General features: G+C 55.4%; 1 protein-coding gene across 7 annotated transcripts in view; it reads left to right on the top strand.

The window, feature by feature from the left end:
• MYRF (myelin regulatory factor) overlaps positions 1-26,383 on the top strand; it is an 84,781-nt gene that overhangs the window by 52,584 nt on the left and 5,814 nt on the right. For 4 of the 7 annotated variants that reach the window (XM_075163480.1, XM_075163479.1, XM_075163478.1 and 1 more), the window contains 17 exons: positions 3,992-4,295; positions 4,771-4,943; positions 5,270-5,393; positions 14,187-14,382; positions 14,835-14,911; positions 15,201-15,311; positions 15,656-15,746; positions 17,168-17,368; positions 18,049-18,157; positions 18,745-18,854; positions 20,423-20,583; positions 21,081-21,153; positions 21,452-21,540; positions 21,733-21,801; positions 24,434-24,519; positions 24,756-24,911; positions 25,743-26,036. In XM_075163480.1, coding sequence (XP_075019581.1) covers positions 3,992-4,295; positions 4,771-4,943; positions 5,270-5,393; positions 14,187-14,382; positions 14,835-14,911; positions 15,201-15,311; positions 15,656-15,746; positions 17,168-17,368; positions 18,049-18,157; positions 18,745-18,854; positions 20,423-20,583; positions 21,081-21,153; positions 21,452-21,540; positions 21,733-21,801; positions 24,434-24,519; positions 24,756-24,911; positions 25,743-26,036 — 2,424 coding nt within the window. Of the gene's footprint in view, positions 1-3,991; positions 4,296-4,770; positions 4,944-5,269; positions 5,394-14,186; positions 14,383-14,834; positions 14,912-15,200; positions 15,312-15,655; positions 15,747-17,167; positions 17,369-18,048; positions 18,158-18,744; positions 18,855-20,422; positions 20,584-21,080; positions 21,154-21,451; positions 21,541-21,732; positions 21,802-22,480; positions 22,562-24,433; positions 24,520-24,755; positions 24,912-25,742; positions 26,037-26,383 lie in introns of all 7 variants that reach the window. The other 3 variants (XM_075163485.1, XM_075163482.1, XM_075163483.1) reach the window with 3 other exon arrangements.

Below are 26,383 nucleotides of genomic sequence, written 5' to 3' on the forward strand. Positions count from 1 at the left end.
CTGAGCGGTGCCAAAGCTGCCTGGCCGGTTGCGTTGTTGAGCCATGCGAGTCTTTGCTCAAGTTGTGTGTGTGGAAGTTGCGTGCTTGGCAGGATGGCAGGAGCAGAGCTGGGTAAGGGGGATGTTGTGCCCGACACCATCGCTACCTGGCTGAAGAGCACAGAGATGCTCTATCCCAGGGATGTCACCTGCCATTGCGTGAAAGCAAGGCTGCTCTTTGGTCCTGATCTCCAAGCTCCTGAGGATGGAGACCTCCCCTCCTCCCTGGAGCCCTAGTGCTTGGCGAGGCTGTCCCTGAGACAGCTCCAGAAGGCAGGCTGGCCCAGGAGCAGGACCCTGCCTGTGAGCATGGGCAGAGGAATGCAGTTCGATGCGTGCTGGAAAAGGGCACTGAGAGATCTTGGTGGGTAGCAGAAAGCCTTTGAAGGGAGCAGAATGGGTGAATGGGTGGAAGCGGCCCTGCCCTGGCAGCCTTCGGTAGGAGGGCTCAGCGTAAACACATTTCACTTTTCCAGACCTTGCAACGGGAGGAGTTTTCTGATTCCTGGTCAAGTGCTTTGGCCTCATTAGTCAACCACTGACTTGTTGTTCTGAGACCAAAGTCCATCCAGTCCAGTGTCTGGCTCAAGGCTGGCTGGTGGCACCTGCTTAGGGGAGCAGCCTGGCAAAGACCCAGCAGATATCTTCCCTGCTACCCCCCTCCATGTCCCCATAGCCTGTAGCAAGCTTGGACAGTCCCTGGATGTGTTTTACTGGTGCTTAGCTTAGTCAGATGTCCACAGTGGGGTGCAAAGAAGCTCTGTCTTGCACTTAAACACCTGCAACGTCACTGTCCCTTCCCACCCCTGGTTTCCTTATACCCCAGGGCCAAATGCCCCAGGAGTGAGTCCCTCATTTCTGCAGGGACCTTGGTACCTACCTGTGGGGACACCTGGACGTGCAGGTTAATGCAGACACACCTCCAGCCATTAGGCAAAGGCTCTGAAAACAGATGAGCTTTGTCCTGTTGGAGAAAAGGTCGGTGGAGGCTTGTTTTGTGGGGCGGGGACCAGGCTGTGCGTTTCCCACAGGCGGGGAAGCCCAGCGAAGAGCTCCTGTTCTGAGGCGGTGGCTCAGCTCCGCGTTTTGTGACTACCTGGGCCTTTCCGTTCCTCTTAAGGGCTGCGCTTCAGCGGGGCATCGGCACCTGGCTCGCTACCAGCTTTTGACCAAACCTGTCTGAACGTCCTTTGTCGGCACAGGTTTGGTGTGCTGGATTCTGGGGAGGTCTCAGGAGCGTACTGTGAGTTTAGCTGATCTTTTTGCTGTTATTTAAAGGACCATGCGGTCAATCTCCTTAGCAAGTACACGCTTTGGGAACGGTATTGAGATCTTCTGTTTTCACGCTAGGATGGGAGGGAAGGACTTCCACGTAGGAGAAATGTTGAACTTCCACACGAGGCTTCTGTTACCTGCTTCTCCAGGAGCTGCCTGTTAATGCCTCAAATTCCCACTCATCTACATCCAGGATGTTCACTCACATTTTCCTGGGAGATTTTCATGGGAAAATTTGCAAATTCTTTCAGGCCATGTTTTTCTCAGCATGACGTCTTCAGTGTGCACTGATCTGAAAAGTTTCTGTCATGTGTAAAATCTTGAGTATTGAGCTTTTTCTGTCCACAGATTTTCTTGCGTAGATCTGCTCACAGTCTTTGTCAGCTCATTTCTCGTGTGTCTTGCACTAAAGTTGGTGATCATTCTTTTAGTTTTCCTGTGTTTTTTTCCTACGATTCTTCACTTGCAGAATCTAGCTGTGGAAGTGTTTGATTTTGCTAAAGCAGCACGTTCCAGGTGAAAAGTTTCTTCTCTTTACACTTTCTTTCTCCTCTTCACAGCTTCTGCAGTGAGAATAGAGAAGCTGGAATACGAGATCATTGCAATTCATCAGACTCAGATCCTTGCCTTGGCGCAAGCTCATGGCACAAGCTCACTCTTTTTTAGGGTGCATTAAAACATAAAAATAAGCTGCTGAAATGATGCCAACACTGACTATTCCCAGCAAGTTTGGAGCAGGCACTTAATCCTGTCGTTATGCTGAGTTCTGATGAGACTGATATTAAAGCTTCACCGGTGTGGTCACTAGTGTGACCAGTCCTCAGTGCTGTAGGCAGTGTCATACAAACACCTGAGTTCAGAGAACACAAAAACCATGTTCTGCTCCATCTCAGATGAGCACTGAGCCTGTTCGAGTCTTGCCAGCCCACCAACAGTCGCACCAACGTGTGTCTTTTTCTTTAGTAAAATTATTCATGTTATTTCCTTGGTCAAATCATTTCTAGTCGTTCTCTGGGTATGTTGGGTGAGGTTCAACCATGTTGCTTTACTTTACACACTACTTTTTGCTTTTAGCCTCCTTGGTTCTGGTTAAAGCCCTCAGCTGAGCACTGGCATTGCTCTGCGGTGAGCTTTTGGCTAGCTGGAGGCCTAAGCAGGTGCAGAAAGGGAGATGGATTTGCATGCCCCTCCACACACCAAGCGTTTCTTTTGATGGTGATATAGTCAAATCGACCCTAATCATGGCTTAGCTTTAGTATCCAATTCCAAATAGAGGAGGAGAAAAGTAGGATCACATTTGAATGTCCCTTTTTGTGTATTTAAATTTAGAGATCAAAGTCTCCTCCTGGTTTAAATTTTAAAAAACCAAGCAAGTGCCCCCACAGAAGTCCTCACTGGTGATGCTGATGAGCTGGAGGTGTTCAGGTCATTCCGTTATCTCTAGTTGTTCCCATGCCTGTCTCTGCTCTCGTCGGAGAAGAGCACAGCAAGTGTCCTTGCACGGTAGTACTCAACAGAGCGCCAAGCCTGCTTCGGAGCCTCTGGCCCAAGCTGGGCGTGGGCATCCTTGGGACATCTCTCTGCTGGGACTGTGGAGGAGACCAGGCAACGCACTGAACTGGGACCCCGAGCTCTCCGCTGACCAGTGCTCTGTGGGATGAACCCCACCCCTGGCTTCTCGAGGCTCTGTCAGTGGGGGAGAGTCTGGTTTCTTGGCAGGGTGTTGTAGCCCACAGCTGTGAGGAGCTCTGGCATCATGAAGTGGGTCTTTGCCACAAGGGCATATTGCTGGCGCTTTCCTTGGGCCGTGCCCAGAAGCAGTAAAATTAGGCAAAAAAATTAGGTGCTTTCTCTCCCGCTCTGCGTTTCCAGGCCCAGGCTTCAGACCCTGTTGTGACTGTTGGACTTTTGCCCCCAGCTGTGCTTTCTTGGTTCATGCAGTTCCTTGGAGCTACAGGAATATTGTCGTTGATGGATTTTCTGTTTGAAGGGAAATACAAGGCTAACACAAAAGCTGCCTGAAGACTTGCTTGCACTGCAGAGCATCCACGCGAGATACCTGGGTTTAGCAAATATCAGGAATGTTTGTGGGAATCTTCCCTGTTGTCCCTCAGCCTGAGGACCTGGTTGCCCTTTGAGTGTTGGTTCTTTGAGCTTCAAGATGCTGGGCCTTGCCTGCTTCCTTTGTGCTTACCCCTTCCAGTCTCACCTCTTCTCAGAAGAGGTACGGCACAGGACACCTGGTTGCGTAGTGGTGCGTGTCCCTTTGTCAGCTGGCCAGCCAGGACCCTGCTGTGTCCTTGCTCTGCAGATACCACTTGGACAGACTGAAGTTGACAGCCAAGGCTGCTGACGTGAGAAAGGCAGCACTGCTCTGGTTCTCATGCTGGGGAACCCGGGAGGTGTCTGTGGGGTGCTGGGGCCGTTAGGGACCCTGGGAGGAGAAGTCAGTGCAGGGCAAGGTGGCATTGCAAGGCCAAGGTGGGGTGGCTGAGGGGACACGGCCGTGCCGAGGCTGGGCAGAAGAGGCAGGGAGGTGTGGGTTCATGAAGATGACCAGGACTGGGATGGTTCAGGGGGCGAGGGGTGCTGTGTCCGTGCTGGACCTGGGCTTAGGACACGCAGTGCATGGCCCTACCTGCTGGTCTAACAGCTATTGCTCTGTCTCTCTTTCAAGATCCTCACCTCCTCCGGACCATGACCCCCGAAAACATGTGCCACATGACTCCCCCTTCTCGCCTGGAGCACCCTCCTCCTCCGCCGCCACCTCCCCCCCCCCACCTTCAGGGTCCCCCGCCGCCGCCCCCGCACCCGCACCAGCAGCACAACCCTCACTACCCCGGCCTGCAGCGGGACATGTACATGAAGGCTGAGCCCCTGATGCCACCGTACGGCATCGGGCAGGGCATGGCGCCTGCCGACCTCCACCACGCCCAGCAGTCGCAGATGCTGCACCAGCTACTCCAGCAACATGGAGCAGAGTAAGGCCTCAGGGCGCTGGGGCTTTTCAGCGTTATTCGTGTGATTTGGGGAAGGGGGGATAAGGGAATGGGAGCCGGAGGCTCGCAGAATGCGTGAGCAAAATTACTGGGTTTAGATGCCAGTTACGGAGCGTGCCCTGGTTCTGTGGGAGCGAGCTGGGGTGGCATCGAGGTGGAGATGACCCAAAGTCTGGGGCAGGGGGTTGCAGTGCGTGGCTCGGAGCTGGGTGGTGGGGACAGACAAGAGGAAAGCAGAGATGTGGCTGAGTGCTCGGATGGCACGGAGCTTGGCAGTCGCAGGGTGGGTGGACAGAGCCTTGTGGGAGATAGTGCTGAAAGAGCCCGTGGCTCCCTGCATGGAGGTTTTGGTTTTTATGTGAGATCCCAGCTTTTTCCTGGTCACGGGCTGTGGGGCTGTTACCTCCCCGCCTCTTGCTTTCCTGCTCAGCCTTTGCTTCCCCGCGGGTCTCTGCAGCCTCCCGGTGCACCCTGCCAAGAAGCGGAAACACTCCGAGTCGCCCCCCAACACCCTCAATGCACAGATGCTCAACGGGCTGATAAAGCAGGAGCCAGGTATGGGGTCCGTGCCACTCAACCCTGACAGAGTCCAAACGCCTCCCTGGCACCAGCCGGGAGCGCTCTCACCAGGTATGTGGTTTTTGCCCCCCCCGTCTTCCTCCCCTTAATACCCCCAGCATGCAAACCCCTGCTGCAAGCCCGGGCACCCCGCTGGGCCAGGGTGCTTGGGAGGAGGGCCCGTTGGCACCGCAGGGTGCCAACCGACCGGGTCCCCAGGAGCAGAGCAGGGCGGTGAGTTCATCCTGGCCCAGATCTCGTGCCCGTGGCGGTGCCCTGGCAGCCAGGAGGCAAGCTTCAGGCTGGCCGCACAGACAGTGCCAGTCGCTTCCTTCTGCTCTTACCCAGCTGGACACTCTGTCGGAATGATTGAAATTGGAATTTTCCCCTCACCGCAGGCCTGATTCAAGATAACGACAGCTTGAACGGCTCCTACTTGGATCCCAACTACCAGTCTATAAAGTGGCAGCCACATCAACAGAACAAGTGGGCAACTCTGTATGATGCCAACTACAAAGAACTGTGAGTAATTCGCCCACCTTTGAAGAAAGTCAGATTCACCTTTCGTGTATCGGTGGCAAGGGACTGGGGTCGGGGGGATCATACTCGCAAGATGGGACAAGGATCTTCCTGAGCTCCCCCTTGTCCTCTCCTCTCACCTGATCTCCGCTTGCCTGCACTGTGGTGGAGATACTCTCCCCACTGTACCTTTGCCATTGGGAAAGTCACGTCTCTGCATGGAGGATTAAGAAATGGGGCTGGCTCCGTAGGAGCCAGCAGAAGGCAGTTCAGCAGCCATCAGACCTTGGAGGGTTGTTTCGGCGAATACAGCCTTGCTCTGAGCATGGTTTGGACCAGCAGCGCCCTTTCCTCCTGCCCAGGCTTACCAAGGTCCTGGATTTTAAAATATTAGGATTTACTAGACAATGCATAGCATGGATGACTGGAGGTAATCTAGAGCCACTTCAGCACAGCTTGAGAGCAGCATAAAAAGGAGCCTGAGGAGGAGGAGTGGGAGTGGTTGATGGGCAGAGGAGGAAAGGAGGAGAGAAAGAAAGGAAGAGGGAAGGGGTTGAGGAAAGCTGGGAAGCCAGGAGGGGCAAAGAGATGGCAGAGAGGCAAGGGGAGTGGGTGGAGAGGAGAGCTGGGGTGGCCGAGGCAGGTGGGGGAGCGGGGAGTGGCTGGGTGGGAGGGTGGGCTGGGGGGGCTGCGCGGGGCTGGGAGCTGGAAGGAGAGGCTGGGGCAGAGGAGGGTGGAGGCAGCGCGTGGACAAGCTGCTTAGGGAAAGAGGAGTGCTCAGGAAGAAACCACTCTGGATCCTCCCTGCATTCCTCGGAGGTGACAGAGAGCTGGCAAGCAGCAGGCTGGGTTCCAGGAACCGCTCGACAAGCAAACGAACCCCCCCGTTTCCTCTCCTCCTCTTTCTGTACAGCCAGTGGCTGGTAGGGGTCCTCTTGGGGGACACGGAGGCGGGGGTGCTCTGTTGTCTGCGATACCAAATAACCCAAGACTATTATCACACCTTGCCTGGATGGCGCTCAGGGTGGGAGCCAAGGACTCCAGGCGAGGCCAGTCATGGAGGCAGAGTAGGATCTGTGACGTGCAGGGAAGCTGCCGCTGCAAGCCCCAGCCCTCCTGCACACACATCTCCTGCTCAGCCCAGCCCTGGGCCTTGTGTTAACGCAGACCTGGTGGTGACTGGGGCGTGCTGTGGGTTGTTCCCCTGCGGAGAAGTGGCTGTTGGAGTTGGTTACTTCTTTGGTGACATCCTGTCATTTGCAAAGACTGTTTGTGGCTGTTTCCCCAACGGCAGCAGGAGAGGGGTAATTTGGGGAGGTGGTTACTTCTGTTTTACTAAACTGTTTCCGTGAAGGAAGCATCTCCCACCTTCAGGTGGAATATCCACACCCCGATTGACCTGTTCCTGTCAGGGGAAGGAAAATAAGGGAGAGGAATAACACGACAATGTGGGATTTCTACCCTGAAAGGACAGGCTGCACCCTTCACCCACAGCTCTGTGCTACCCACTGGGCTTTGCTCCTCCTCCCTCCCTGCTCTATACATTGGGACTGTGTACTTTAGGCAATTTCCTGCAGTGTTTGTCTGTCTGGTAGTTTTAAACCCATGGTGTAGCCTTGGATCCTGCTTTCCAGTGTATTTGGTATCTGCTGAGGTATGCGTCTCCGCTGCTTCAACTTTCGGTGTTGCCCCTGTGGCGTGAAAGCTTTTCTTTAGGGTGCCGCGGCTTGGCACCCTTCCCAAAGGGCTCCCTTTGCCAAACCGTTTTCCCATCATGTGTTGATGTGAGGGCTACTTCTGGGAACTTGTGAGCAGCTCCAAAGTCCAGTCCTGCAGCCCTGCCCCTGCTCTCCACCATCAGTTTGCTTTTCTGTAGGTTGCAGGACAGCCACCTCTCGAACCAATCCCGAGTTCCTGCTTTCCCGCACGGGGCAGTGGTCACAGTCGGCTCCCACCTTCTCCGAGCGCTGTCTGGACACGTCATCTCTACCACTTGGTTTTCAACCAGGGCCTGGGCGTCACTGGGCAGTTGTGACGTTGCTGTTTTCCCACCTGACAAAGCCTCCTTCGGCTCCTGCTGCTGTTCTTGCTTCTCCCAGACTCTGCTTTTGGGCCAGTACTGCCTCCAGCTGTGAGCCTCAGCATCTTTGCCCCATGTCAAACGAGTTCTGAAAAGTGGAGGTGCCAGGAGAAGCGAACCCCCCTCTCTCACTCGGGCCACACTTGGTCGCAGCCTGTCAGTCCCTGGAGCGGCCTCTCCTCCACCATCAATCTCCGCGGGGCTGTCACCATGTGGCAGAAGCACAAATGCACCTTGTGTAGTCAGCGGGGTCCAAAGAGCTCTGCGCATCCTAGGAGCAGACCTTTCGCACGGCCTCGCTTTTCTTTTTGACATAATGAGTCCCCCTTTTCCTTCCATCTCACTGTTTACCTGCGCTGGGTAAACGCTCCCTCATCTGAAACACGTCACAACTCTTTCAGCTTGTCACGGACCGTTTGCAGGTGTTGCAGTCCCTGCTCCGGAGATTTGCCGTGCACCCCAGTATCATACAGGCAGACTGGCAGAGGCAAACTACACGATATTTTCTGCTGGGCACAGAGACGTGGATGGAGTGCTGCAAACCACAGCTTTTAACTTCTGCAAACCCAGCCCTGCTCTGCCATGTTCTTTGGATCTGTGCTGGGGATCACTTGCCTAATACCTGCTTTTAGGATTTAGGGCGAAAGCCAGAGCAAACCTACTTCTGTGGCATTTAGGTCATCATCCCGTTGTGTAATAAATAAATTCCTTTTAACTGACTTCATGTAGATTTTAGGAACCCATGTGCAGTTTGTTGTGGCACTGGATTTGACCAGAATTAAGGGTTGAGGTCAAGGGTTGATCGACTAATTTTTAGTTACACACTACCTCCGTGGATTCTTCCTCCTTTGCGGTGGGTTCGAGGCCAGGTAGCTCTCGGAGAGCCTGCGCAAGCTGAACCTACATCTCTAAATGGAAGATCGCTTCGTTCTCCTGGTGCAGCACTGCACCAGAACAGATCTATGAGAAACACCAAAAGATCCATCTTCCCTTCCGTCTTCTATAACGGCAATTTTTAGGTTGACTAATTCAAGTTTTAGAGGTAGGAGCCTCCTCCTTCCTCTCTGCCTTTTGGGTATACCCAGCAAATGAGCAGGCGTCTGTGTCTCTTAGAGATCCGTGAGTATTTCCACAGTTTAGTTTCCTCTGAGATCATAAAGCAAGGACCAGCCATTCCTGGTCTGCTTTCTGCTGGAAGCTGTCCTCTAGTTTGTATGTGCTGTTAGAGTTCCCTCCCTAGAGGGAACATATTTTTTCCCCTGTGATCCAGATGCCCACAACCTATTTACAGCCCCAGGAATTTGAATCATCTGAATCATTTGATTTTTCCTACTCTTGTTCTTAAGAAAAGAGACCAGAAAGGTAGGTTAAGGAGGGAGACCGAGCCTTTAGGATGCCACGAGCCCAAAGGGAGCTGTTCAGGTTCTTACCCCAGCGTGGTGCTTCTCACTAGTCAAGAGCTTGTCAGTGTTTAACAGCGATCGCTGCACACAAAGAGCAGCTCTGTGCCCTGGCGTGTGCAGAAGATTGACTTCTCCAAAGCCGTCCCTGCAGGCCCACCCTGCTCGCAGCCTCCATGGAGGGGAATTCTTCAGCTTTGTAGTGCTCCCTCCTGTTCTGCCTCAGGGAACGCCAGTCAGTGGTTACTGCTGCATGGGAGAGATCCAGCTCTGCTCCTGCATCTAGGCATGACAATTCTGTGGGGCTAGTGGAGTAATTGCTTTGTCAGTACTTTATTTAATATATTTTTGAACCTCTACAGAATAGTTTATGCTGGTGCCTGTGGATTTACGTGTAACATTCCATGCTAAGTATAATCTTACAGGGCAAAAAATATAATTAAGAGATATCCCATGTTCTCCTCCTCTTGCACACACAAAATTAGGTCCCTTAGTATAGAATCATAGAATCATTTAGGTTGGAAAAGACCCTTAAGATCATCGAGTCCACTAGTAACTATCACTGAAAGTTTTTTGTTCCTCAGAAGAGTTTCCTGCTATGGTTTGTGACGATCAATAGCCCTGTGAGGGTTTGTTTCAGCTTCTATCAGCACCGTTCAAGCCCATTTAACAGCTCCCTTTTCTTGCGCAGTGAGTGTAGCTGTCACATCAGATCATATTTGTATCTTGTGCCTGTGAATAAGTGGAAAATTTCATCTCTGTTCAGTCATTTTCTTGGCAGAAAGCTACAGAGTAGGAGCCCTTCAACCAGTTCTCTTTTTCTGCTGTTCTGGGCTGTACCTTGGAGCCCTCTTTTTCTGCTGTTCTGGGCTGTACCTTGGAGCCAAGCTCCTTCTCAGCCATTGCCGTGGCTTGATGAGATGGGCACAGCACAGAGGGGATCTGAACTAATTCTGCAGTTCCTAAGTAGCTTTTCTGCCTTCTAAGAGACCCGTACAGTCTATTTTGTTGTGTGAACGGCAGCAGATTCCCATCCCCAGGCAGGTGTGGAGAAGTGGAGCAGCCCTGCAGCAGCCCGCTCTGCCAGGAGAAGAGCGAAGGGAAGCCGGGCTCGTATGAACTACACGGGTTTGGTTTTGACACAGACTTCCTAGAAGTAGGCTGGATTAGGGAATGGGGGAAGGAAGGAAGGGAGGGTTGCTGCATGGATTCAAGTGGAGGTGCCTGGAAATCTGTGTCTTGGCGTGCTGGGCTTGTGTCTCAGGCTTTGCTTATGTGGGCTGAGGAATCTGTGTTGGTTGAAGGAGACCGAAGTCTCTGGATTAGTTTTATTGATAATATGATTCTTCTTGGCCTTTTGCACTGGTTTTGTGGTTTCAGACTCACTGAACCTTCAGAAGGGTTAGCTGGTTTCCAGCAGCGGTGCCGAAGAGGCCTGGAACCAGGCAGTTCACTAATTTACTCCTGGGAGCAGGAGTAATTCATCTCCCTGACAGCGTGCTCTGACAAATGCCAGCAGGCTCCCTCCTCCCTCTCCCCGTTTGTTTACAGTTTGAGGTAAGGCAGCTGGCGACGGGTGGTGCAGCGCTCCGCAGAAACCTTTCCATGCTGAGGCCAGGATCTCTCTGCTCTGACCCTGGGAACTGGGCTGGTGCCGTTCTCTTCCCATCAAGCAAACTGGTGCTCTCCATGTGCTCTCCCCTGAAGCTCAGGTCTGCAGGCTAAACCTGAGCTTTCCGGCTTGCGCTCCTTGGTTGGAAGAAATGTCCTTATAAACAGCACCAAACCTGCCCTTGCTGCAGGTCCTGGATCTCACCAAGGGGACGGAGACCAGTGTGACGTGGTCCACTCCTGCTGGACGTGTTTTGGGTTAGGTGGCACGGTGTGTTGGCCCTTTTGGCCAGCTCGGCTAATGCCGAGGAGATGGATCACTGAGGTCTCACTCTCTCGTGCCGTGAGTGTATCTCAGGCAGTTGAAGGGACCACGTACGATGCTGAGCCGTGGACGCACTGGTGGGGTTGTGTCAGTCTAACCTGGACTGGGTGAGACGGCAGCTCAACTGTAGGTTCCTATCCTCCATCCTGGTGTTTGTATACTGGAAGAGAAACAAAGCAGGGACTGCATGGAATTAGCGCGTGGTCCTTCATTTAAGGGGTCTCCAGACATTATGTCTGAGGAGTGGTTGAGATATTGGGGAACCTGGAAGGAAGGAGAAGAGAAATGGGGGAGGTTTTTCTTCCAGAGAGGAAACAATTGAGGCATGTGACCGTCCCTCTGACAGTCCTGCTCTCGGCCCCAGACCCCGATACAGTTCCCTTTTTATCAGAGACACATTTCTCCTGCAATGCCTTTCCCTTTGCTTTGCACTTAAATGTGGAGGGCGAGGGTGCTCCCTGCTCCTCTAAGTGTGGATGCCAGACGTGGCTGTGGGGAGTTTGTAACCTCTCACCCTCCCTTGGATTGGGAGAAACCTCCTCTCCTCTGATCCTGACCTTCTAAGTCCTGCCTTAATCTGCTTTTGTCAGTGGGGGCATTTTGGCTAAAATAATCCATTTGACCCCAGACCTTTTATTCCTGACACTTTGCCCTCTGGCCCCTGCGCTCTCCCTGGGAAAAGCCAGCACGGCTTTGGCTGCCCCGGGGCCGTTGACTTGTCAGCGGCTGGTGTCATCCCTAATCCCAGGAACCGCTCCTGCCTCGGGGTCGCCTGCCCTTCCCTCTCCTACCGCCCCGTTCACGGCAGCCCCCATGCGGAGAGCCCGTCTGAGGAGGGGCACGCCGCCAGCCCGCTGCCGGGGGTGCTGGTGACTCTAGGGTCCCTGCGGGTTAAGAGGAAGGGGAGGATGGTTTTTTAGAAGTGTCACTGGTGTCCTTAACGGTGCCTCAGGCGGTGATGTCCCCACACCACGTGGCAGTGGGGGAGTGGGTTTGCCGCTTCCAGGTGGGATTTACAACGTGCGAGTAAAAAAGCCCTGGAATAGGAGATCCAGGGGGATACCCTGCCCTGTGCACTGTCTGCAGCGGGGGGCGATCTGAGAGCCGCTCCTTGGGCTCAGCCGGAGGTGATGGGCTGAAGGCAGAGGGCTGGGGAGATCCATGGCCTCTCTGATACCTGGAAAGCAGCTTCTTGCCTCTGATCTACCCCAGCGCAGGGATCCTGCTTGGGGGATGCACCGGCCACAGCCACCGGGAAAACTCAGAGAAAGGCAGCCTCTGAGAAGGGGACTCTGGAGGGACCGGGCACTTCTAGAAGGCAGAGGGAGGAGAGCCTGACTGTCTCTCCTCTCTCGACACGTGTTTAGCAGCCATCAGTTTGAGTGACGTTGACCAGAGCATGTTTTGGAAGCACCCGTGGTTTGGAAGTTCAGTCAGTCCCTCCCTCTCCTCTGCTTTCTCTATTAAAAACCAGTGGGGCAAGTGGTGAGTGCTCGGGTGTTTTGGGCAGACGGAGGCAGAGCGGGGGTCTTGGTGAAAGCAATCGGGAAGGGCTCCTGCACCGCTGGGGTGAGCGCAGAGGGTGCTTGGGTCAGCCCAAGCCACAGCTCCCCATCAGGAAAAGTCAGACGGAGAATTCGGGGCTGAGGCTGGGAGGGAGGGTGAGAGTGGAGGGGAATTCCTCTCGTGCTTCTGGGCTAAGGTAGTGCTCTGCTCCCACCGTCTGGTTTGTGTTCGGGGCACGGTATGGCAGCCCCGGGTCCCTCGGGTGCGAGAAATGAGTAGTTGCTCATGGCCATCCCAGCATTATTCATGGCTGCCTGGAAATACCCACAGGTTTCGTCCCCATTAACCCCTCAGTGTGTGTGGGGGGAGAATGGCTTTCTTCCCAGAAGAAAGGAGGTGGCCAGCCCAGGGACACCAGGGGAGCAAGAGTGACCTTTCTGTATCTCCTGCTTCCCAGAGTCTGCTGATGTCTGCCGCGTCTCCGTCGCTGTCTGTCCGTCCGCCTCCCCTCCCGTTGCTCTGGGCAGTAGCTGTCTGTCTGTATTAAGAACTGGGGGTGGAAGTCAGGCGTGGTTTGCTTTTGTGGAAGAGTGCTCCATAATTTTTAAGCCTGATGTCAAAGGCTAGGCTGAGCTCCGCTTTACCTCATCCATAGTTCTTTAATTAAAAACAATGGGATTTTGGTGTTCTGCTAGAACTGCTTGATGGGGAGGCGGGATGAGAGGCATCTCCTTCCCCCCTGCATAGGGCGGGCAGTGCCCCGGGGGCCCACCAGCCCAGGTCTGGGATTTTGGATGGTGAAAGGGGACTTGCTGCAAAGGCCACATATTTCCCTCATTCCCATGGTAACCAGCCCATTAAGGAGATGTAGATTAAAGTTCCCCAGCTGGTGTGTGTTCATCAGGCAGCCAGGGCCCCCTCCTCCTCCTCTGGACCTGCCCGCTGGGAGCTGGAAACTTTTTGCAGCAGCCGGAGCAGGTGGTTGTGATTTCGGCAGGAATCCGGCACGCAGGCGGTACCGCCTGGTAGCAGGGCCAGCGCAGGTGACGTCGGGAATGCGACGGGTGAAACGAGCGGAGGTGTGGGACCCCCCCAGGTCTGCCTGAGCTGCTTCTCCCAGCGAGCAGCGTTCAGGGCTCTGCTCCGGGCTCTGGGCAGGCTGTGGAGCTTGGAATCTCCAGTGCGTGCTGAGCCAGGGCTAAGCAGCTGCACTTTCAGGAGCAGCACTCAGAAAAGAGATGCTAGCCCGTTGTGGCTCGTATTATACCACGTTTATAGTGTTAGTGCTATAGTGTAGCGTATAGAGGGGTGGTTGCCCCAGCATCCTCATCAAATCCTAGTCGCAGGAACCGTATTCCTTGCCAGTTGAAGACCCACCTAAGGCAACGCTTGCAGCTTCAGGGAGGCACGGACCTTCTCTGAACTCTCACCCCTGCGCAGCAGGGTGGGCTGAGGCGAGGCGTCGGGGGCATGGCAGGCAGCGCCTGCCTGCGCCGATCAGCCCTGCCAGCCCCGAGAGCAGCGTCAGTGCGAGGCAGGAGGGACAGCAGCAGGGGCTGTCTCTTTTGCCCCAACACAACCCTCCTTCCCCTGCCATGTGCCTGCTGTGCCTCGGGGTTATTTTGTGGCTCTGTGAGTAGAGGTGGCCTTCACAGTCTGCGGTGAGGCGTTCGTGTGTGGTGGGACATGTGAGCTGTCCCCCCAGCCCTTCCCGCACCCCGTGGGGCGGTTCACGTGCATCCGCAGCCCGGGATGTGGCCATATACCGTGCCATACGGACCCCTCTGCTTCTGGGCGCGTGGCTCATCCCTCCCCCCGCAAGCGTGAGCCTCTCGTGGTGCGCACTGGTCTAACGCCTGCTGCCTTTTCCACAGCCCGATGCTCACGTACCGCGTAGATGCTGACAAGGGGTTCAACTTCTCAGTGGGTGATGACGCCTTTGTTTGCCAGAAGAAGAACCACTTCCAGGTCACCGTCTACATCGGCATGCTTGGAGATCCCAAGTATGTGAAGACCCCCGAGGGCCTGAAACCCTTAGAGTGCTTCTACCTGAAGCTGCACGGAGTGAAGGCAAGCGGGAGCTAAGGGCCAGTAGTGAATCCAGCAGGGAGAAGGGGTGCTGGGCAGACGGCTGGGATCGAGCAGCACCACGTCTCCATGTGCGAAGTTGTAGGGGAGTGTGTAGGAGAGTGCTGAAGGCCAAAACAAGGCAGATCTTGAAATGTGAGTCCTAAGACGGACTCAGTCACTGCCTGCATGTCTTCAGGGCTGCCTTTCACGCACCTTTGGGGTATATAGGCACTTTGGGAAGACCCTCAACCGCCCCCCTGCCAAGGCACCCATGCCAAGCCCCCATGCTTGGACAATGACCACGCTCAAGCTGGGTGTTGCAAGTCAGTGGTACCGAGTCGTAGGAGGGCTGGGCAGACGGCTGGCCTGCGCGGAGGCTGGGGAGAAGGAGGTGGGAAGGGGAAGGTCTCAGCTTTCCGCTCTTTGTCACATGCCCAAATCTTTCTCTCCAGCTAGAGGCCTTGAACCAGTCGATCAATATAGAGCAGTCGCAGTCTGACCGCAGCAAGCGGCCCTTCAACCCCGTCACGTGAGTATTGCTGGGGTATGTTCATGTGGGGGCATTGCTACCGGGGAATAAACAATAGCAGGAGAGGGCGGGAAAGGGGCTGAGTTGGAGGCCTCAGGGTGGTACTGTGGGTGTCACACTTTCCAGTTTTCTCCTCTGTTTCCTACAGCAAAGTTTTCCTCTCTTGACATTGCCCACTCTGCTCTGTGCCCAGTTCATAGACCAGGGAGCAGACCAGGAGGTGGCCGTTCCCCAAAGAACCTCCTCTCCAGCGATGTCCTCACTCGCTCCTCTGTTTTTCTTTCCTCAGGGTCAACCTGCCTCCAGAGCAGGTCACCAAGGTCACCGTGGGGCGGCTGCACTTCAGCGAGACCACAGCCAACAACATGCGGAAGAAAGGCAAACCCAACCCAGACCAGAGGTGAGGAGCACAGATGCCTTCTCCAAGCCCTTCTGAGCACTCAAGGCCTGTGGATGTGCCAGTCCCCGGGTTGGGGAGTGTGGCTGGAGGAAGAGGGACGTGGAGGACAGGTCTTGACTTGACCGTCCTTGTCTGTGTGGAGGAAAGGAGGTGTCTGCTGTGGCCACAGGAAGCATCTCGCCCACTCTATGAGGGGTTGGGGACAGTGCCTGTGCCCCACAGGACAAGGAGAGGGGACGTGCCAAGCCCACCATGACAGCTTGGTGCCTCGGCCTCCAGAGGGGAAGCAGACTGGGCAGTTCCCGGTGCAGGATGGCGCCCTGACCTCTCTCCCCTCTTGGCAGGTATTTCATGCTCGTGGTAGCCTTGCAGGCACACGCGCAGAACCAGAACTATACGCTGGCAGCCCACATCTCTGAGCGCATCATCGTCAGAGTAAGTCCCTCTCTCCTCCCTGAGCCTCGATGGGTGCCCCACAGCCCTTTGCTGGATGTCCTGGGCAATCCTCCTACTTCCCTCTGGCTTTTCAGTGCTTTCCCCACCCAGCCCTTTCCCACTTTCTCCAAACTCTTACTGCCTTGCTCGTAGCTGTCCCTGTCCGTGCCTGGGTTCTGGCTCCAGCCTTTCCACACCTGCTTAGTCAGAGCAGCCTCAGAGCACGCAGGAACCTGTTGCAGGACAGGGAAGGTGTCCCATTCTCCCAAGGTTGGACCAGTGTCCAGGGTAGAGCTGTTGGGAGTGAGGGAACATGATGTTGGGACTCTGCAGCAGGGACAAGGCCTCCAGGTGCAGGAAGACTGGGTACCTTCCCAGGGCAGCACCTTTTGCAGGTGCTAAGGCAGCAGTGCTCAAATGCAGAGGAGCAGGAAGAGAGAGGCACCATTCCCAGGCTCTCCAGCACAGAACTGCAGGCAGCCTGGACTGCCCCGTCTCAACCCGCGAGTGGGACACAGAACCACGGCAGCGGGGCAGAATCCCAGGATTTGGGACCCAGGAGCAACAGCCATGTCACTTGGTCTCCTGGCGTCCTGCGTGGTTCTGGTTGGGGTTGTTGGAACAGCTCTGATAGCTGAGCTAACAGACAGCTCAAAAAAGCAAGGATATTCCTTTAGGGAGAGGAGCAGAGCAGGCATAGCCTTGGTTCCTGCAGAGAGAGGCTTAGGCAGGGCCAGCAGATGAATGCCAAGGCTGCCTCTGCTGTAAGGGCAGGCTGGGATCTGTTCCCAGGGCTGGCAGTGGATCCCTGCCCCTGCCACTTTGCCTTGTGCTGCTGCAAAGCTCCGTCTCGCACCTCCATGGCCTTGCGTGTCCTCTGCTGGCTCTGCCCTGCCTGTCCTTCCAACTCCCTGCTGTCCCTCCTGTGAGGCTGGGGCTGCCACAGCTCGGCGTTGAGGTCTTCCTAGGGCTGTAATTCAATGTGCTGCGGGCTGGAGAGGGCACCCGTGCCAGGGTCTCATGGCCTGGACTGGTCATCCCAAAAGCCCCCTCCCGCTTCTCAGGGTTCCTGGATGAACATGCTCCAGTTTCAGCTGAGATCTTCCCTGTCCCCGTTTCCCTTCTGCGGAGCAAGGACACTGCTGTGCCATCAGGGTGCTTCTGCTTATGCCAAGCTTCGTTTCGCAGCGGTTTCCCACCCTCACTAACGGGGACGGCACACTCGGGGCTCTCTGGTGTCCATCGGTTGCCCATGGGCTCTCCTGTTACGCAGTCCCTCTGCCACGTGCATAGAGGCATGGGTCTGTGGGGCTCTCCTGACATCCTCGCTCTGCCCACATCTCAGCGTGCCTCTGCCCAGCAGCGCTGCAGCGTTTCTCTCCCTGCTGCTTTTCAGTCCCCGCTTTCCTGTCTCTCCGCAGGCCTCCAACCCCGGCCAGTTTGAGAGCGACAGCGACGTGCTCTGGCAGCGGGCGCAGCTCCCTGATACTGTTTTTCACCACGGCCGGGTTGGCATCAACACAGACCGCCCCGATGAAGCCCTCGTGGTCCACGGCAATGTGAAGGTCATGGGTTCGCTGATGCACCCTTCAGACGTCCGAGTGAAGGAGGACATCCAGGAGGTAAGGGCCAGGCAAACCAGCTAGGTTTGTGGTGGTCAGGGGTCTGAAGAGGCACCACAGAAAGTGTGAGTGACCTTGTGAGCCTGTTTCAGCTGCTGATTTTGACATAGTCCTTACGGGCAGCCTGAGCTCCTGACCAGATGGAAAGTGCCTCAGGAGTCTGTCTGTCCCTGCCTGTCCCAAACACAGTCTGTCCACCGTTTCTTAGGGAATATTGACTCTTCCACTGTTAGCCAGAACTAGCAGATGCAGAAGTTACAAACCTGGAAAGAGGTGAATACATCAGACAGTGCACTGGGGCTTGCCAGAGCCTGGCTGAGAGGCTTAGCTCTGCTCTGAAGTCCTCTCGGCTGGGTGTGCCTGTCCAGAAAAGCTGGGTCCCGTCATGTCCCATATTTACGAGAACTGCCTCTGCCTCTGCCTGGTTGTGCAATGGGAGTCGGTCTCCTCCTGGCTTCCCTACCCAAGGAACTTGTCCAGTGACGAGAACTGGAGATTAACCCCAGTGCAAATGCTGTTAGTCCTAACGGCTGGTCTGAGCAGGGTTCAGGGCTGTCTCACAAAGGCATCACCATGAGCCATAGTGGGTTTTGCTGCTTGGAGTCAGAGTCATGGGAACTTAAGAAGCAACACCCCGCTTAGGAGCTGCTGTTCTGTTGCATGTGTCTGTTCTGTCCCAGGTGGACACCACAGAGCAGCTGAAGAGGATCTCCCGTATGCGACTAGTACACTACAACTACAAGCCCGAGTTTGCGGCCACGGTGGGCATTGACAACACCTCTGAGACAGGTACGGGCCCTGCGTCACACCACGGTGACCTGCTTGCCTCTGCAGCGCTGGACCTCGCATTCTGCAACCTCAGCGGCATTTTATTCACGGTGCCAAGCGGCACTGCCCTGCCTTTCCTGGCGGCTGTACCCAGCTCTGCCCTGGAGCAGCCCCCCAGGCGTGGGGTAGGAGAGAGGGGGTTCTCACCACCTGAAGTTTAGGCATCTAATGAAATTCCCTCTTTAGTGAGCGGGAGAGAAGATGGCACTTCCCACAGGTGGCTTATAGGGTTATGTGATAAGGCTTCTCCAAGTACCCACCTCTCTCCAGGGGTACAGCTACACACCGCAGCGGGTGATGCAGATACCCCTGTCCACGTAATCGGGGAACCAGCCTTGTCTGAACAGCCTCTGCTCTTCTCTTGCTGAGCCTGTATGGGCTGCCCAGCCCACAGGGCCTCCAGCGAGGGCCGGGGTGAGGGGAGGACAACCCTTTTGTTGTCCCCAGTGAACAGGGTTCCTGCCAACGACTGCATGGGCCAGAGAAAGAGCTGTGGCAGGAGGAGCCCTGCCGAGACCACCTTGACCCACTGTGCTGTTTCCATGCAGGCGTCATTGCTCAGGAGGTAAAGGAGATCCTCCCTGAAGCTGTGAAGGACACCGGGGACCTGGTCTTTTCCAATGGGAAGACCCTTGAGAACTTCCTGGTGGTGAACAAGGTTGGTGGCAGCCAGGAGGGGCAGGGAGGCTGGGGAGGCCGTTGAACCTGGCTCAAGGGAGTTGTGGAGCTGGAAATGGAAAAGGGAAACTCTGATGCCTGGGAAATGCTTCTAGGCCAACACCACCCATACGAGTTTCAGACCTGGCAGGTCTTTCAGATGTCAGGAGCAGCCCTGGGTGGATGGCAGACATCAGCAGGGAGGAATTAGCCTGATGTCGGTGAAAGTTGGCAGCATCTCCCTCAGGAAGGGCTCCTTGTTGGCAGCCTCCTGTAGGGAGGCTCTCGGTCATAATCTCTCCTTTCTAGATAAGATAAGGTGGTTATGTCAAGATAACCCAGAGCACCTGGCTGCCTGACCTCTCCGTAACCTGTGGCAGCTTGTTTGCTGCTCTGGGCATCGAGGGGACAGCCCCCCGTGGCACACACCCAGGGGACAGCCCCCCGTGGCACACATCGAAGGGACAGCCCCCCGTGGCACACACCGAGGGGACAGCCCCCCATAGCACACATCCAGGGGACAGCCTCCCAAAGCTGCCAGCTCTCTCCTGCACCACTCTGTCCAGAGTAGGAATGGCCAGGACTGACCTTAGTGCCTTGTTTCTCCTTTGTGGAAGCCTAGATCCCTGCAGTTACGCCACCAGCTAGCAGTAGCTGTGAGCGTGACCTTGTCTGTCCCATCTGCGCCTGGCCAGGCCGTTGCTGTCCTTTGTTTCTGTGTACCGCCCTCCTCCATGGGCCGCGGCGCAGCGTCAGCCCCGCACAGGAGCTGGTGCACGCTGCAGACCAGCCTGTCCCTGCGAGCTGCGTGCGCTGCTCCAGCTGAAAAGCCTTTTCGGAAAAGCCTTCTACCTGCTGCTACAAATTATCCCTGGTGTCCAAGATCCCCTGAGCAGTGCAGCAGACCAGTGAGGGGTTTTGCCTCAGAGAGCTCTGTATGGGGAGGTGGGGTGGCAGAGCCCGAGGGTGGTGAGGGGCAGGGGTGACACCGCAGTGCTGGCAGCAGTACGTGGGATGTGGCTGCCGCTGTGCCCGAGGGAGATGCTTGTGCCTTTACCAGAGGGGCTGGAGGAGGAAGGTTGCTCTCCAGAGGCTTCTGGATTTGGGCTCTCCGTTGGTCTGGGTCAACTGTTGGATAGTGCTGCAGAATAACCCCAGCAGCTTGCCCTGCAGAGCAAGAGACGGAGGGCTGGGGGGGCAGAGAAGGGGTAGATGGGGAGCGTTGCTCAGGTGATTTGACCCAGGGCTCCTGATGAAGACGGGGACTTTGTGCCTGTCCTTTGTGACTGGGGAGGACTCTTTGGATTAGCGCCAGCAGGACACCTCAGGGATCCTGCACCAACATTTATTGTTTTGGTTGGGTTTGAAGAGGATCTCTTGTTCTTGCATCCAGGGGCTGTAGAGATCTAGATGTGCCGTGTTGGATGATTCCCTACCCCCAGAGCTGGGGGCTGTGTAGCCTTTCCCGCGGGGCAGGGCATGGGAGAGCAGTCAGGGCAGCCAGATCCATGGGAGCAGGAGTGCCTCCACGTGCCAGGCCACTCAGAGTGCCGACCTGTTCCCCGGTAGGAGCGCATCTTCATGGAGAACGTGGGAGCCGTGAAGGAGCTGTGCAAACTGACAGACAACCTGGAGACCCGCATCGATGAGCTGGAGAGGTGGAGTCACAAGCTGGCCAAGCTCAAGCGGCTGGACAGCATGAAGTCAACCGTGAGCTCTGGGGCGTTCAGGTACGGGCATGCTGAGGGCACGGGAGCCAGAAGGGATGTCTCCTTTTGAGCCCAGGCAGCCCTGAGTGACAGCTGGGTTTGGGAAAGGGGAGATGGGGAGGAGTGGTGGGGTGCTGGCAGTTGTCATTTGGCCTGGGGTAGGAGCTGAGATTGGTGAGACACGTCTGGCATACACGTACCAACTTCCTGCTCTCAGACCAGCCCAAAAAACCCCAGTATGAAATTGTCTCCACGTTTCCCTAGAGTAAACGAGTGGCTTTCTCAGGGCAAAGAGTTTCTCATGCTTCCAAAATTGTCATACTGACCCTGGTCAGCTTGTGCAGGTTCTGGGGCAGAATTCAGGCTCTCTGGGCGATGGACAGATGAAGTGACAAGGGTTTGTGACTATCGTGCCACACAGAGATTTCTCCCCTACCAGAGAATCAGATTTTTGCCTGGGAATCGCTTCGAGTGCTGTCCCTGCACAGCTCAGCTCCATTCCTCCTTTCTCCTTGCAGCCAAACAGGAAGCCAGTTCAGCCGTGCGGGAAGCGTGCCCCACAAAAAGAGGCCCCACAAAATAGCCAGCAAGGTAAGGGGCTGCTCCCAAAGGAGCAACGCTGTGCGCGGGAAGGTGGCCTGTCTAAGAACGGTCGTCTGCATGGTCCTCGTGTGTTTTCTTACACATGCTGCAGAGGAAGAGACCCTGTCTGCTCCTATTTCCATCATCTCTCCTTCCTTTTTGTCCCTGCCTAATGAAGATGTTATATGGCTTCTGCGCTGAGGGGTTCAGGGCTTGCGGGGGAGCTTGGCGTGGGCTGGGTGGGATGTGTGCGAGGACCAGAGCAGTAAGGAGTCCTGAGCTGATCTTGGGGGTTTTTCCCTTGCAGTCACCATCAGTCGTCCCGGAACAGGCCTGCATCAGCCAGCGCTTCCTGCAAGGCACCATCATTGCCCTGGTCATCATCATGGCATTCAGGTGAGACCGCGCACCCGGGCTGCCGCTTCCCCACTGCCTCTCTCCAGCTCACCGGTTTGGCCCATGCCATCCGTGGGGCTGTGGACCTACGGCCGCTTTCATGGGCTGAAATCCCTCGGAAGCGGATCAGTACCGTGACACGTCCCTTAGCCCACGCCCGTCCTCAGCCCGTACCCCTCTCTTTCTTTCCAGTGTGGTGTCCATGTCCACGCTCTACGTGCTGAGCTTGCGCAGTGAAGAGGACCTTGTGGATATCGATGGGTAGGTACTTCTGGGCTCTGTGGGAGGAATGTGGTGACCAGGGGAGTCTCGAGCGCAAAAAGCAGCCGCTGTGGGGTTATTGAGCACAGTTCCAGTGCGTCAAGCTGTAAAGCCAACCAAACTCATCCACACATCCAAGTCAGATGTCAGTTAAATTATCTGGAGCAAGAAGTGAGGAACAGAGAAGAAAAAGAAAATGCCCTGCTGTTTGGCTGCTCACATATCCACTTGTGGTCGGTCTGAATGTTCTTTGGATGCCTCTGCAGCTGGACTAAAACAGCATCGTCCCCTGATTGCAGCGGGGCTGGACCAGTCCGTACTAGGCAAGAGTTTTCCTCTGCAAACAGTGTCCTTACTGCATTGAGGGAACGGCCCCAGCCCGGCGAGCGTGCACACGGGCAGCCTGGGCTGGCTTTCAGTTTTGACACACTTCACTCCTTTGGGGCTGGCATTACCAGATAATGAGTCTCTTTTTCTCTCTCTCTTCTCCCTGTCCTATTTCTCTCCCTCCTGTTCTGGTTACATCTCTCATCCAACCCATTTTCTTTCCACTTTGTCTTTAATTTTCCCATTCTTGTCTTTTCATTTCCATTATCTTCCATATCCTCTTTCATTCGCTCGTCCTCCTCATCTTCTACCGTCCTGCCTTTTCTTCCCGTCTCCCTTCACTGTCCTGTAGCTCTTTTGCTGTGCCCACTGCCTGTCTCCTGGCCCTCTTTCGGCACAGGGGTCCTGGGGTCCCGGTCGCTCTGTGTCCACGGTATGTTACTGTTTCATTATACTGTTATTTAATTACTGCATCCCTTCTCCCAATTCCTCTTCTTTCTTCCATCTGCACCACAGAAGACCAAGAGTCTTAAGCAAACTTGAAAGCAAAGAAAGGGATATGAATATACTTCAGCAAGTGGGACTCCAGGAGGAAGGATTATGGAACCCATCAGGAAGGAGAAATTAGGATTAGGAGATTGAAGAACCAATTAATCAAAGGCTAGATAAAGAAATTACATACTACAGGTAGAGCAGGAGCAGGCAGTTTGAAAGGAGTGGAGGGAGTATGTAGAAAGGATGAAGACTTTGAAGAATTAGCCAAAAAGCTGTTACTACCCTCTCTTCATATGTGAGTAGCTTTATTGTGGAGAGTCACTCTCAAGGTCAGGACAGCTTACTGTGCAAAAGAAGGACAGAAAAAAAACCCTAAATTATTTCTTTTTGTGAGCCATCACCGCTAGGAATGTTTGGAAAGGTACTGGCCCAGGGAAAGCTGGCTGAGTTACTCATTAGGCACAGACCTGTAAAGCACCTCAGTTAATGGGATCGGCAGGGCTGCTGCAAAATACTCCCCTGAAAAGGAAAACGGGCCCTACCTGTCTATCAGCACCCTTGGAACAAAACACTGCGTAGAGCAGTGGAAGGCACAATTAATTTGTTCTTTTAAGAACTCCACATCAGAGTGCTTCACAGGAAGCTATTAAAAAAGTAATTGCTTGTGGGATGCAAGATAAAGCCATGCATGGAAGGTCTTGACGAGGCAGTGGAGGAACATGAGGGATAGGGGTAGGTTTTTGGCTGGGATGAAGGTTAGCTCCAGAGGCTGGTGCTCACATTCCCTCCAGGAGACCGGCATTGCATCTCCTTTCACCAGAAAAAGAAATACATGTAGTAAGTCTTGCATGTGACAAAGTGGTATTTTGATTTCTCTAAATGAGTGAAAGCTCCGTTCAGCTTTGAGAGACCTTGAGCAATGCTGAGGGGACAGGCAAGACATGGGTACAGGACAAGCAAAATGTGGGTCGGATGAAACTGAACTGCTCCTATGCCTGGGCAGGGTCTGGACAGGTAAAATCTGGAACATCTTTGTTAGGAGCTCAGTAAAAATTTCTGCTCGGTGGGCAGCTACAGTGAAGGCAAGAGCCGTGGTTTATCCCGTATCTCTGTAGGCGGTAGCTGGTGCCCAGAAGTGGTGTTGCTCTGGACTTCTTGTACAGACATGGGAGAAAACAGCACGAGGCAGCGGTTCCTCCCCTTTCACATCTGCTTCACCCTCGGGAGATGCCTGTGGTGTCCTCAGCTCAGGTCTTGGTAGCTTCAGTGAAACACCTGAAATTATGTGGGATGAATCTGGGTGGGATTGTGTGTGTTTCTAAAAAACAAGATGAGGAACAGTCTGTCTCCGAGAGATAAGGGGCACCTCCCTTAGGGTGAGTGCTTGGTGCTTGGAGCCCGTTACAGCCTAACGTGTTGAGACCCGAGCACATAAATCCACCCCGGAGATCACTGTTGGAAATCACGTCCACTGAGTACACCCTGTTGCACAGTCAGCATCGAGGGAGCGTTGCTGGTGTCCTCTGAACCAGCTGGGACTTGTCCCTGCCAGACGTGGGACTGCCACATGATCTGCTGTGGCATTTCCTAGCTCTCCTTGCTGTCTTCATGGCTTGCGTGCCTCTCTCCTGCCTTGCCTTTCCCAGATCAGTCTGTACTCCTCCTCACCCTTGCGCTCTCCACCTCTGCTCTTGCTCCATGTACCTGCTCCCGTCGCCCCACTCACTGCTATGGCCGCTTCTTTCTTCATGTACAAGTGACACCGTTGTCCCCACGGTAGAGGTTTTCACCGTATTCTCCTCCGTTTCAGGTCAAGCCAGAACTTTGATAAAACGCAGATGGTGCGATCCACAGCTGCGTCGGACAGAGCCAGCGGCAGGACCCCCACGCACCATGGTAGGTCGCGGCGGGGCAGAGGGCCTGGCAGACGCACACGATGATGGGTTGTGGTGCGGGGCGAAGTACGTGGCTGCTCCTCCGTGCCAGGGGCTTGCTGGCACTGGGCTGTCTTCGCGCTGGGAGGTCCTGGGGCTCTGGTTTTGTGGAAGGGATGCCAGGGGCGCTTGGTGCTGCTCCTGTTAGATGCCTCTCCCCTTGACTTACTCCGTGTGTCCCTGCCGTTTGCCCTGCAGTCACAGAGGACACGCTTGACTTCGGCTTACCTGGTCACAGCGTGCTAGCCTGCTTCAGCCCGCCGTGTTTCTCCATGTGCTGCTCTGCTGCTCCCACCAATGTCTCCTCTGTTGCCCTCTCTGAGACCAGCCCCACTCATGCCACTAACCGGACAGGTAAGTACCAGCCCAGGCACCCAGGAGGTGCTGGAACAACGCCGAGGTGTGTCTGTCCCACCATTGCATCACCTCCTATCCCCAGCCCGCTCTCCCCTCCTGTCCTACCTCTGCACGTTACGAAAAGACGTGCAGCCTGCCCTTCAAAATGTGCCCGCTTTCCTCCACGCCCACTGCCTGGGTTGAGACCTGCTCCAGCAGGCAGCTGCGGGGCAAAGCGGGACTGCCAGGCTGAACAGCCTTCGCTGCCCTTGTGGCATGGTTCAGACATCCGTGATCATGCTGCCAGGGGTAAGTGGGGGCTGGAAGGCCTTTGGAGCTCTCTGCTTTGCCAGCACAAGGTCATGAGAGGCTACGCCGGGCTGGCCAGCATGCCCGAGCAGCCGTACCTTGCAGTCTGACCTTTTCTTCGCTTTGAGCAGGGTTTTGGCAGGCCAGGAGGTGTGCTGCCTCTTGGCTGCCCAAGCAGGGCTTTTGCAAGCTCGCTTGCTCCATCACCGGTCACTGTTGCAGGAGGAACAGCACCTCAGGCAGTCACCGCAGAGCCGTAACGCTCCTGGAGTCATGCCTTAACCCTGCCTTAAACACCGTGCCTTACCCGAGCGGCGGGCTGTGCCCCTAGGGTCCCTTTGCTGCGAGGGTCCCGCCGGCCCCTTCAGGCACAGAGGCTGGGAAGCCTCAGCTGCTCACGGCGGGGTAATACGGGAGGTGACACGGGGACAGGACAAACCCAGAGCTGGTAGCTGTTCTCTCTGCACTGGTCCCGGAGGTCGGGAGTGCTGCCAGCCCCTCTGCCTCTCAGCACAAGCTTTCTCTCCCTTCTCTTCGCAGACCAAAGTCAGACCTCACTCCTGCCAGTGACAAATATCAAAGCCAAATCCAGGGGCATCACTGGGAAAGCGACCTCCTACACCAAGTGGCCAAAGACGCCTGACAGGTCTCAGAGCTTCGGCAGCCCCAATGCCAGCCCCTCCTCCCCCTTCACCCACATCCAGGGCAAATCCAAGTACATCTCCAACCTCTCGCTCTCCCGCAGCAACTCCCCGCTGGGGCAGGCCCGGCAGCAGCGCAGCATCAAGCAGCCGGTGAGCGAGTGGCCCCGCACGGAGGATCCCGGCACGGATGGTAAGTGGATCCTATCTTCTTCCCTCCCTGCAGCGGCACCGTGGTCCTGGGTTCTCTCCTGGGGTATCCTCAAGCAACTGGATCTCATCGGTCCTGCACAGCTCTCACTGTGTCCCCGTCCTGCAGCTTGTTTGCTCCCAGCTCTCCCAATGCAGCCAGATTCAACCTTCAGCCCTGCCCTTCCTCCCCCACGCTGCCCTATGCTTTCTGGCCACGTTAGCCAGTTGCTAGTTCCCTTCTGAGGCTGCCGTACCGGCATCTCCGTTCTTACCCCCGTCTCAGCTTGCTCAGCCATTTCTAAATCGGATCTAGAGGAAGACATGCACAGATTCAGTCCTGCTGCAGCA

The sequence above is a fragment of the Calonectris borealis genome, chromosome 14, assembly GCF_964195595.1.
Source record: "Calonectris borealis chromosome 14, bCalBor7.hap1.2, whole genome shotgun sequence".
NCBI classification, from domain to species: Eukaryota; Metazoa; Chordata; class Aves; order Procellariiformes; family Procellariidae; genus Calonectris; species Calonectris borealis.